The 12,129-nt window shown below is 38.9% G+C and overlaps 1 protein-coding gene across 8 annotated transcripts in view; it reads left to right on the plus strand.

Annotated features, from left to right (window-relative positions):
* The first annotated feature begins 1,749 nt into the window (after positions 1–1,749).
* kif6 (kinesin family member 6) overlaps positions 1,750–12,129 on the plus strand; it is a 74,182-nt gene continuing 63,802 nt past the window's right edge. For 4 of the 8 annotated variants that reach the window (XR_015126327.1, XM_086273984.1, XM_086273983.1 and 1 more), the window contains exons 1-3: positions 1,750–1,913; positions 5,098–5,207; positions 7,551–7,625. Coding sequence is in view for 6 of the 8 variants with exons in the window: in XM_086273984.1 (XP_086130110.1) it covers positions 1,854–1,913; positions 5,098–5,207; positions 7,551–7,625 (245 nt within the window). In the remaining 2 variants the exon portion in view is untranslated. Of the gene's footprint in view, positions 1,914–2,055; positions 2,221–4,010; positions 4,058–5,097; positions 5,208–7,550; positions 7,626–12,129 lie in introns of those variants that run through there. The other 4 variants (XM_086273985.1, XM_086273986.1, XM_086273989.1 and 1 more) reach the window with 4 other exon arrangements.

Here is a 12,129-nt window from a genome sequence, read left to right on the forward strand (position 1 = left end):
GAAGGGAAAGGCATTAAAAGCCCTTCATGAATACAGTATGTGTGTGCATTTCCAGTAAAGCTGGAAAGGTTCTACTATATCAGTAAGCCCTACCATATTAATAAAGTTTAGCCTATTTGAAGTGAGGTGGAAAATACCAGCTGTACTTTACAAGTGAACAGCCCTGTCATCAGAGAATCTGACAAATTGCTTAAATCAATATTTAGAGATAAATAGGCATGTTTTTATTCTTTCAGCTCCAGCTTTGTTGTTGTTGTTTTATTTGTTTTCTTTTTTGTTTTCTAAAAGACAGTAAAAAGAATAATAAAAATTCAAGCCTAAATATATACTCTGTGCAAACTGGATATAAGGTGTGCAAGTATAAATCAGTATCATTGATTAGGATTATATATTAATGCTTATAGAGCAACACAGTTTTTTGGTTTGCAGTCAGCAGGAAAAAAACAGGGATAAAGTTACTACCAAGATAAAAGACAAATACTTTAGACCCTCATATGATTCATGTACAGGGGTTTCACTATTTCCAGAGATCTGACTGATCTGTAGGCGGTGATTTTGTTGATCTCTAACCTGATAAATAAAAGACCACTTTTTTAACACTAAAAACCATTGGTTAAATCTGAAATGATCTCATTTAATCCTGCTTTACCACAAGTCTCTGATAGCCCGCCTGGTGTGCAGCTTTTGGGTGAAATACCACAAACAGAAGGACACATATAGACTGGAACCCGAGACAGCTGCTCAGCGACCATCAACCCATCTCAAACCCATTTTCTCAGAGAGACCCGCAGCATAGTGAAAACCAGCTGATAAGCAAATCTGTGTTTCCATTAGAGAGAAGATCTCGTACTTATTCACAGTCACTAACAATACATCAAGCAAAAAATTCCAACCACAGCAATAAAAGTTAACCTGCAAAGCTTACATAAAGAGATGTAGTATAATATCTGTGCCTGAATAGACTGCTATACACACCAGGTATAGCAACTGCATTTGACTTCTTTGTAGCTGAAAACACACAGTGGGAAAACTGCAGCAGTGTGGTTGTTCACATTTCTCATTTTAACACACTCTGGTTTCTCTGATCTTTCATTTCCGAAAGAATCTGGTCTGTGGTGGATCAAAGAAAAGTTAGTAAAATGCTATGATTTGCTGCTACTTCTGGTCATGTTTTGTTTATGTGTAAAGTAAAAAACTGCAATGCAGCTTTATGATTACTTCCTATTTCCTCTTTATAAATCTATAACTGCCAGACTGGGCAACTGTGGTCACACCTATTTGCATTGTGACTAAGAGCCGTCGGCCTTATGTGTGGGGAGTGCCAACAGTGCTGAATACAATTCTGTCAGTATGCCCACTGAATGAGTCATTGAACCTGCGCCGACCTTTTGTCTTGTATATACAAAATGCATTCTTAGAGGAGAATAAGAAGCATCAGAGCAAAATGGCACAGCTGTGAATCCCTGTTTGTTTTTACCTGTGACTGTGCCACCTAATATATTCATCCACCACACTGTGCGCTACAATAACACCTATTCTTAGCCGCCTGACTCTTTGTTTTGTGGTTGCACTTCCTGTATAACTATCTGAAAAGACCAAGAATTACATATTGTGTTACTGATTCAAAAATGTAAACTGTTTCAAAGTGAAATTAATTAAAACTGCTAGTCTGCGAAATTTACTTCAAGGGGGCATCTTGACATCAACAAATGATCTTTGTTGGCGGAACACAGTTGCCTAGCAACCAGATACAACAAACTCCTGCCAGCAGGACCGTGATGCTAACGTTAGCCAGATAGCTATCTGGCTGTGAGGAAAACAAACCGGTTTAGTTTCATTTTACCGGGGGGAAAATGGTGAAAGAGACGATTCAGATATTCGCTCGCATTAAACCCACCAAGAAAAATGTGGCGGTAAGTGCCTCACAGTAACATTTAGTCCAACACTACTGTGCTAGATTCTTTTGCTTAAACAAGGCCTTACATTAGATCATCAAGTCTTATCTACTACACTTGTTTTGCACTAACCTAAATCTATATATTACTTTTATATTAGTGGAGTAGAGTCCAATAAATGAACCAGAAAAGAAACAAAACAGTCTGAGAGACCTGGAGAACAACTGAGCGACAGTGTTGTTACTGCACACAGCAGGCAAACTAAAGGAAATCAGAGACGCCACTAAGGTGGATAGATACAAAGAAAGAAGAAAAAACTCGCTGGGTAAGTTTAGTAACATATTTGGGGAGTAGTTTAATCCTTAATCCAGTGATATGACTCAAATGCTCTGTGTAACAGTTCACCTCTGTCAGGTGTAAAAATAGATAGTATTTTATCTTTAGGTCTAATCTTCTCTATGTAAGGCAAAAGGACTGTGTGTGTGTAATTACATACATATAGATCTATGAAGCTGCTGAGTGTTAAGAAATTCAAAATTTTGGATGCAAGATAGTAGAAAAACTGTTATAGACATGAGACTGTGCACCGTGGACAAATCAACCACATGTATGTGGTTGATTTGTTATGTATAATGAAATCTGGAAAAGGCCTTATTTATTATTTTTTAAAAATGTTTAAAAAAACATAAACAAGATTTTGTTACTGTATAGAGACTGATCAAGCTTCCACGTGTAGTCACACAAAAACCCTTTTTAAAACAGTGGATTCAATTTCAAGAGTATATTTCAGTTTCTTGAATTCATTAAGTCTGCTGACATTAGATGCACATTACAATTCAGATAACGCAGCAGGAAAGACACTAAACTTCAACAGTAATACGATTTTTACATCTTTATGTTTCAAACAACTTGTTTAATACTAGAGCTGGTTTTAACTTTCTAGCTGGCACCGCAATAGGCCCAAAGGGTCCAGTTCGGCTCTCTGGATGGCTCTGGAAGTGTAAAAGTAGCAGTGAAATCATGAATTATTCAAGATAATACTTTTGTATTCCTGGTGCAGTGAACCAGAAAGTTTTTTACACTTCTTTTTAGTTTTAGTTCACCATAATAACCTTGAATTGCATGGACTCACTAGTCAAATTTAATAAAGAAAACACAAGGTTTTTTTTGATTTTCTCACAAAATAGATGAATATATAATAATGATTATGTTTTATAAAAGGAATTAGTACCCAGAAGTTAGGTTGCACTTGTCTGTGTGTATGTTTGTGTTTGTCTTTTATTGACTAGTCTTGTGGGGTGGGGATAAAACCGATCATCACTCTGTTCCCACGTGATTTATGGATCTTGAATCCCCTGCCGGAGGGCACTGGGAGGACAACAGGCTGCTGTTTGGATGAGTTGAGTCCTTTGTGCCTCTCAGTGACTTCCTGAGGCACAGCTGGGTGCAGGTCAGGCAGCGTGCGCTCACTGCTGTGCTGTGCCATCCACACCAGCCTCTCTAGGGCCTCAGCAACCCTTTATCAGGTGGTGAACAGTACCAGGTGGTGCCCTGATGGAAGTCCCTGAGCATATGAGGCCTCATAGCAAAGGTTGCAGAAACACCTGAAGCTTGTGGGCCTGTTGCAGCCCTATTCCTACCGGAAATCCTATTTGTTCTATACATGTGCAAGAGGGCTTCTTCCTGGTCTTGCCTTTCACAATAAAAGTCTACAACACGTACACTAGACTTGCAGCATAAACAACTAAATAAAAACAACAAATAGAAGAGGATTCAGTGATTGGAGTTCTAGCTGTGAAACAGAATATCCAAATATTGTATGTTTAATATTTGGAACTAATGAAACAGTATGTCTAAAGTTTGTGGTTTAGATTAGTTCAGCGCTATATAACAATATGGATGTGAACATAATGCACAGAAATAACTGAAACAACAAACTGCCCCAGTGCAAACTGGAGGTCGTTGATCCTGAGATTACAGAGACTGATACCCTCTGCACGATACCCTCAAAAGCCCTCTCCAAGTCCACAAAACACACTAGTTGGTATGGGTATAAAAACTAATTATTACAATCATTCTAAGTAATGATGTAATATCTTTATAATCTTTTTGCAGAGAGCTTCAGACTCAGCATGATGAAACATGAAATTATGAGCCAAAAGGTATAATCAGCCAACTCACTTGGAATTATTTTGCAATAAAGTACACACCTGCTGTGAGATGAATGCCACACATATAGATAGATAGATAGATAGATAGATAGATAGATAGATAGATAGATAGATAGATAGATAGATAGATAGATAGAGAGCGCGCGCGCGCGCGAGAGAGAAAAATTAACAGAAAATGTTTAACTAATTAAAAAAATAGGAAATGATAGTCATTGCACTCCTGGGAAAATCATTTTCTTCTCCTTGTTTTATTGTGTGAGCACAGCAGCTGGTGGAAACAAATAAGCCTATTTCTTTAAGGTTTTCTGTGGCACCCACAGTGAAATGAGAACAGCTACCTCCTGGGGGCTTTTTGAGGTTTGGCACATGGAAGAGGCAGTACTGCAGGCGGAGTGACAGTGAAAAACAATCCAGTTATTTAGGTCTTATCTTTTATTCCTGCAACCTCAGGGACTTGTAATTGCATCAGTGTCCATTGGAAACATATGCCAGAACATATGTTGAAGCTTGAAGCTGAAAAGCGAATGGTAGGAGTGTTTAGGCTGACCTGACTGACCTCACTTTCAATACTCTATATTGGTTTAATGTTATGCCGTTTTTCCTCGCCTCCTCGCTTTGGCTTCAGCTTCAGTTAGTAGAGGTGATTTTGCAGGGCTTGCCAACACTATACGCTGATCGTGATTGCTTGTTCAGTTCTATTTGTTTCCACAGGATATGAGCGCCATAAACTCCACCCTTTTATTTTCAGGGCTCGCAGTACCCAAGCCACAAAACGTCTAAACGTATATTTTAGACCTAACATGATATATTGTCTTTGTGTTTAACTTGGGCCGCATGTATGGCTCCACATACCGTAACAGCATGCACACTGAAACATATAGAAGACTACGAATTCCTGTGTGGCTACTGAGCTGGAACATAACTGCCTGTGCTTATAATCCGTCTGCATAGTCCTGTGGTATGATATAGAAGTCTTTAGGCCTTCCTCTGCTATATAAAACTGACTCTGCTGTTGTCTTTGGCTCCCTCAGGTGTACTCTGTGGACAATGAGAACCAGACAGGTTCCTCTCTGGAGTTTTTTGTGCCCAAGGACCTGGCTGATGGCTTTGTTAACAACAAGAGAGAGTGCTACAACTTCAGGTATGTGACAGCCAGAGATCAAATGGTATTGTTGTAGGGTCTTTCTTTGAACAAGAATCGGTGAAGTGCTAAGTTATCAAACAAAAGCTAGATAGCTTGTTTAGCAAGCTGCATTTATAGACACAGAATCCTGCTACTTAGTGATAAGTAAAATCCAAGTGTGCCCTGAGTAACAAATGCAACCCATGTTATTTGTCATGTAATTGGATTAAAAGGTACAACCAGCACAAATAGCACAAATTGAGAGGTCAGTTCACTGAAGCTTAGCGAGCTAAAAAAAAAAAATGAATGTAGCCACCCTGACATCACCTATCTTTGTGCTTTGAAACTGGATGTGACAAAGGAGGGGCGAATCTGCTCACCCTTTGCAAAAATAGGCGCACTTTGTGCTCATAGAATAGCGACTTGTCAGTCATACATGACTCTTTCATATGCAGTCTATGGTCATATTGACCTTTTAGCTCCTAATACTGCAAATTTGGGCTTTAAGAGTTATATAATTTTTTTTTAAAAGAACTAGTGGTTGCATGTTACAGTGGTTAACCCATTACCGTAAAGACCCCCGTTTTCAATACCATAAAATCTGTACCAAATCAAATATGCAGATCCATCGGTAGAGGCAGCCCAATGGAAAATAACAGTAGGGGCAAAAGTACATATCTACTTCTAAAAAAAAAAACATTAAAGCTATGACAAAGAGAGTTTATTGCTGCTATAACGCTGGCAATTTAACACTGGAGTCTATGGGGTTCAGCCTCAAGGGGATATTAGAAGACCTGGAGAGTTTGTCATTTCCACAGTGGCTTCATTTTTAAACGTGGACGTTACTGCTTGGTTGTGTCTGTAATAAAAGTCAAATTAGCTACAGTCTGAAATAAGGGCATGACATTAAAAATGTCCAAGAAAAAAAAAAATTGAAATAGATCGTGTGAATAAAGACAACACACAGAATTCAAGCTCTTAATGTTGCACAAGAACTTTCCCGTGAATAATTCATCCCCCAGTCCTGTCAGTGAAGAGCCAGAACATCTGTTTAATGCTGGTAGTGAAAGCTGCAGCCTTATATACCCTCTGGGCAGGGCTCATGCCACGCTTCCAAGCCCTAAATTCACAGTTGGGGAGTCAGACAGCACTGGACACTCAGAAGCCTTGAAAACCACACAGTCTTATAATAACCTGTGGAGGTTCCCTTGTGCCCTTATAGAAATAAAATTTCCACATTTAACAACCTTCCTGGGCGGATTCCTCGCTTCATCTCTCTCATCTTACTGTGGGATAAAACATGACGGGCTGTGACTACTTTAGAAAACAGAATGACCAAACTCCTCCTCTTCCACTCAGGAAACTAAATTCTTGCTGCTTTTTGTGCTTATTCAGTTCTGCTGTGGGTACATGACCCCAGATATACCAGCAACATATACAGCACAAGTTCCTGCTTTCTTGTGTTTGTTTTCCTGTTGTCACATTTACATATTTTAGATTTTTTTATATATATATTAGTCAACAGTATATATACAAAATGCTGGTTTCATTTATTAAGAGAGAAAAAGCTCTCCGAATGTACCTGTGCCTGTTTGCTTCAGGGCACGGAATTCAAGGTTTCACCAATTATGGCAAGTCGTCGAGAAGCAACAAAGCAGCAGTTCTTTTTATAAAATTGTGTGTTCGTTTTACATCAGAAGTAACAGCACAAAAGGTTTGGCATTTGTCTCGTCAGTCCACAAAATGTTTTTCCAAAAGTCTCGGGGATCATCAGGATGTGCTTTGGCAAATGTGAGACGAGTCTTTGTGTCCTTTGTGGTCAGCAGTAGTTTTTCATGGAGGCCATTTTTGCACAGTCTCTTTCTTATTGTTGAATCATGACCTTAACTCAGACAAGTGAGGCCTGCAGTTCTTATATTAATGATCTGGGTTCTTTTGTGACCACCTGGGTGAGTCATCGATTTTGAGTAATTTTGGTAGGAGGGCCAATCCTGGGAAGGTTCATCTGTTTTAAGTTTTCTTCCAACTTATAGATAGCCTACTTCACTGTCAGACAACTTCTATTAAAGTGATTTCTTAATTCAACAAGTCGGGCAGTAATCAGGCCTGTGAGTGGTTAATGAAATTGAATTCAACTTTCCCAAAAACTGTGATTAATCAGAGTTAATTTATGATCTAACAAAGGTTTGGATAATTGTCTACCCCTTACTTAGAACTCAGGAAGACAAATAGTTTTTTCACAACTCTGCCTATATTAGACTCGGGGTTAAACACCTGGGGTTAAATACCCCGGGGTTAAATACCTGTTATGCCAAGTTTATCATGGCCGTACCACCTTTTTTACCTCTCACCTTTTTCCAGGTTCCAGAAAGTGTTCGATCAGGTCGCCAAACAAGAAGAGATATTTGAAAACATCGCCAAACCAGTTGCAGACAGGTAAACTTTAAGTGGACGTGGCACTCTAAAGAAAGTTGTTAAGTGTCCATTAGGTAATTATTTTAATGTATAATTTTGCTATGTTATTTACAGATTGTAAAATAAAAAATGGCACTGTAAGTGAGAAGACATCAGCAGGATATTCACTTCATGGAGGGATTGTTTGTTTTTTTGGAACAAATCCAATCCCACACTGTTTTTCTTTTACCAAATCTTAACCAACAGTAGATCGCCTGCTAACACACACAAATTTCAAGTTATCTCACAAAGCAAAACACTTCCTTGAATGGATAAAGTTGGCTGAATTGACCATTTTCAAATGATTTTATCTGCTAATATTGTGAAATAACTAAACCATCAGGTTAATGTAGTGTCGCTACGTTACAACAACTTGCTTATCTATTGCTATAAAATCATATGAAAATGCTGATTGCCAGCAAGGATCAGTTTTTTAATTGTCATCTTTTCAAGCTGTTGTAGCGCCACTGTCAGAAATTCTGTCTACTCAAGAATTTCTGTGTCTCTGTGCTGAGAAATCATTGTAACGCTGGTAAAAAACTGACTGTTATGGCCCGTCTAGGCACGGCCAGACCACAACATAAAGGGTGATCCATCCCCGTCCAACCCCAAGCAGCACGTCACACACTTAATATTTTGTGACAGTGATTTATTTACAATGAGTGCAGTTAAACAAAGGAAGGCAGCATATCATAACTTCAGGGTGAACCCAATGCCAAAACAACAAACAAAAGGTAGCCTATCTCAGGAATAAACACAACTTACCTACTCAAAAGAACTAAACCAAACGACAATCACTTTCCTCCCTGCCTAACAAAAACAGGAGAAAACTGATCGAACAAAAAGGCGGTCCACCCCTACATGCTCTTACATTAACCAACATAGTGACACAGTGAACGGTCTGCCGGTTGGGTTGGGCCGAGGATGAATGACCTGGCAGTCCCTGGCAGTCTCTTCTTATCCGCTGCCTCCCGGTCCTCAGCCAATCGGTGCGAGCCATCCACCCTGGATGCACCAATCACGGAGGAGCACCTGCACACTCAAATTTACATATGATTACGATCACAGTCATAACACCCCCTTTCCCAAGAATTAACATTACCCCCAAAATGTTTAATTCAAGGAGAAAGTGCTCTAGACAGAGTATCAGCCAACACATTCTCTTTCACACTGACCCTTATTCTTCGTTTGATGTCACATTTGGTGCATGCTGCTGTTTGTGAAAGTGACAGTAGCGAGTATGAACTAGGTGTTAATCACTTAATGGTACAAAGCAAAGCTATATAGCATTTATATTGCAATGGCGGTCAACAAGGGGGCAGTTAGATAGTTGTAACTTGGCATCTATCTGGTATTCATAACTTCATCGTGTCCAAGTAAACTTTGTTGTCGTTTTACCATTGCGCTGATGTACAAGTATGCAGTATATAGCATACAGCTAACTTCGAAACCGCAGCCATCGCTGTCCACCTGTCCTGTGCAGTGTTCCTCTCTGCACACTGAGACCACACATGCTTCAGAGGGCCTTGTTGACAGGAAGTGAGTAGGGCTTAAGATGTAAATGAAGGGTGTCTGTGATTTTTGGCATGCTTTGCATACTTAAACCACTAAGTGGATGGAACTGGCAGGCAAGATGGCACACTGTGCCATCATGAATGTGAGAGCATTTTCAAGCCACAGTACAGAGCTTCACTGTAAACTGTAGCTGATTCATTTTTATTTTGACTCCAATATTGAAGACAGCATTCATAGAACAAGGCATTTATCAGCAGAGCTAATTATTTTACCTGCACTATTCAGTTCCCTTGGATTAATTAGCAATTACCTTTTCCGGCTCAGGTACTTTAGAAGCCAAGGAAACTCAAATCGTGTAGCCTGTAACAACCTAGAGTAAGGTTACCTTAAGTGGAGGTCAAATGCTAATCCAGTAAGCTAATATACATTCCAATAACTTCTTAAAAATAAAGCTGAAGTAGCAGAACAGAGTAGAGCCCAGCCAGTGTAGGATTTTTAAGACTGATACACAGTATCAGCTGAATTCCTTTTTCAGACACACACATAAACCCATGTCTGATTTGAATATTTTTTATGTGTTGTTATTTGTGTACTACATAGTGAAACTATGTAGTACACAGACAATGTACGTGTACAGTAAGAGACACTTACTACATGAATGTTATTGAGTATTTTTGTAAAAAAAATAAAACATGTATTTAAAAACGTACTTTGATACCATTTTTTAATGGATAGTAGTAGTAAGTATTAAGGCTTAGATAAAGTAACTACGATAAAAAAAGAAGAAAAACAGCTAAATAGAATAGAAGTCAATGAAAATGAAATAACTGGAAAAAATAGGATTATCTCATATCGGGCTTTAATTTAAAAAATGATCATGCATTCATGAAATAACCCTATTTGTTGACTTTATAGACCATTTTGTCATCTCCCACAGTGCAGAATGGTACCTCAGTGATAAACTGCAGTTTCTTGCTTCTTTAAGACTCCTCTAAATACACACTGTGTCTTACAGAGCTTTACCCCCTGCCCGCTCTGACATTCAACACAGAAAAACAGCACACAAGATGGAATTTACTTGGAATTTCCTGTCATCAAATGCAAGTCATGCTGTTGTTATTGTTATGTGAACAAGATTCTTCCTCTCCTTGTCGAACCCTGTCCTGTCTCAGTTTCGTTCCTACCATCACTGGTCTTAATCACAATAGAAGCTATTTATGGACTCCCACAAGTGCTTTGAATTATCTTTGCCATTAGCAGACATATAAACAGCACAGTCAGATGTCTGGATTGGTTGACTAAGGATATGGATGCATTTGACCTGACTCACGCAGGTTATTAGGTTGCTCTCCCCACGCAACCTTTCGACAGTTTCCTCTGTGTTCTTGCATATGGTAAAAATCTAGTTAAAAAGTTGCAGTCACAGCCCGGCTTTGTGTTGCTGTATCAGTTTCAAGTTAGCATCTTTTAGTTGTTTAGTCTTTAATCTGATATCAAGGAAGTCCATTTGTAAGTGTCTTCATGTTGGCAACACCCCTCGGCAGTTATTTTGGGTTAAGTTGACCCTCCAGGTGGAGAACCAGTTGGCAATTTAAGTGATTGCTGAGACATACAATTGTATCAATAACATCAAAAAGAGATTTAAAAACTTTTTTCCCAGCTAATGTGACTTGCTGGCTTTTACAAGTATGCAAAAAAACACAAAGACTCATCTCAGTCTATCAGTCAGTATTCTTTCCATATATGTAAACATACAGATGTTTATTAAAAAAGCAAGACAGTAAGGGCTTTGTTTAAAAACTATCAGGGAAATGCAGTATCTTTACATTAGTAACTTAATGTGAAGACATGGCTTTATTCCAACTAGTTATTGCTTAGCTGTCAGACTTGAACCCAGGCGGCTGCTTTTTAGCCATTCAGCATGTGGTCGTCTGCTCACCCACTGAGCTAAATGGTAATGTTAATAGACAAAGGCCATCTACCCAGGAAGCTAGCAATGATGTGGAAACCAACGACCAGAGAAAGTAAAGTCAATGTCATTAATCAGTCCAGACAACAGTGCAAAATAAGTTTGCACAATTATTAAAACTCAATTACAATTACAATCTACCACAATTAAATTATTAAAAAATACTCAAAATGTGTGTCTCACCAATAAAATTCAAACCAAAAACAAATTAAGTGCTCCCCCAATTACCGCCTGACAACGTGCCTGTCTATCTCAGTCACAGCTCTTGTGAAGCTTGACATTTTCTGGATCTGGAAGAGTAACACTATGCTTAATACAACAGATATCAGACCATCAAAAGAAAAGTCAAATGTCTAGCAAGCCAGCAGGCGATGAGGTTGTCCCTGAAAACACATCAAGGTCTGTTAATTGGAAATCAAGAACACAACATAGGCTGAGTGCTGTAAAGTTCTGTCTGATTTCCAAAGGAACACAACTAACTTCAACTTCTTGAAAACACAACATAAACACCAGCATAATGAATGCATGAAGGCCGAGCAATGGTTGCTAATATGAATCATCTAACATCAACTCAGACGTACATAAAAGTATGTCTGAGCAGCATGTGAGCATCTAGTGCACAAGCACATTACAAACACATTGCATGTGAGTAAAAACAGGTGTCCAGTAAACATAATGAGTAATGCAGGCTTCAGAAAAATGCTGCTGCACATCAGTCTCGGAAAGGTTATAATGCCATTTCTAAAGTCTATCATTCTACAGTGAGAAAGATTATTCACAAGTGGAAAACATTCAAGACACTGGACAACCCCAGGCTCAGCTTCTTGTTTTGCTTAGACAAACCGCACAAAGCTGACTCAGACTGTACAGGTATCAGTTAGTTGAATGTTAAAGTTCATGGAAGCACACTGAACAACACTGAACAAGCATGTGTTGTTTGGAAGGGAGAAAGCATCTTTTCTCTAAAAAGAACATGGCAGGTTTAGGTTCGCAAAGTTCCAT

This window comes from Aulonocara sp. 'chitande type north' Nkhata Bay, linkage group LG19 (assembly GCF_057382095.1).
Source record: "Aulonocara sp. 'chitande type north' Nkhata Bay isolate Kocher_YH1m ecotype deep benthic linkage group LG19, A_spYH_male_GT1.1, whole genome shotgun sequence".
NCBI classification, from domain to species: Eukaryota; Metazoa; Chordata; class Actinopteri; order Cichliformes; family Cichlidae; genus Aulonocara; species Aulonocara sp. 'chitande type north' Nkhata Bay.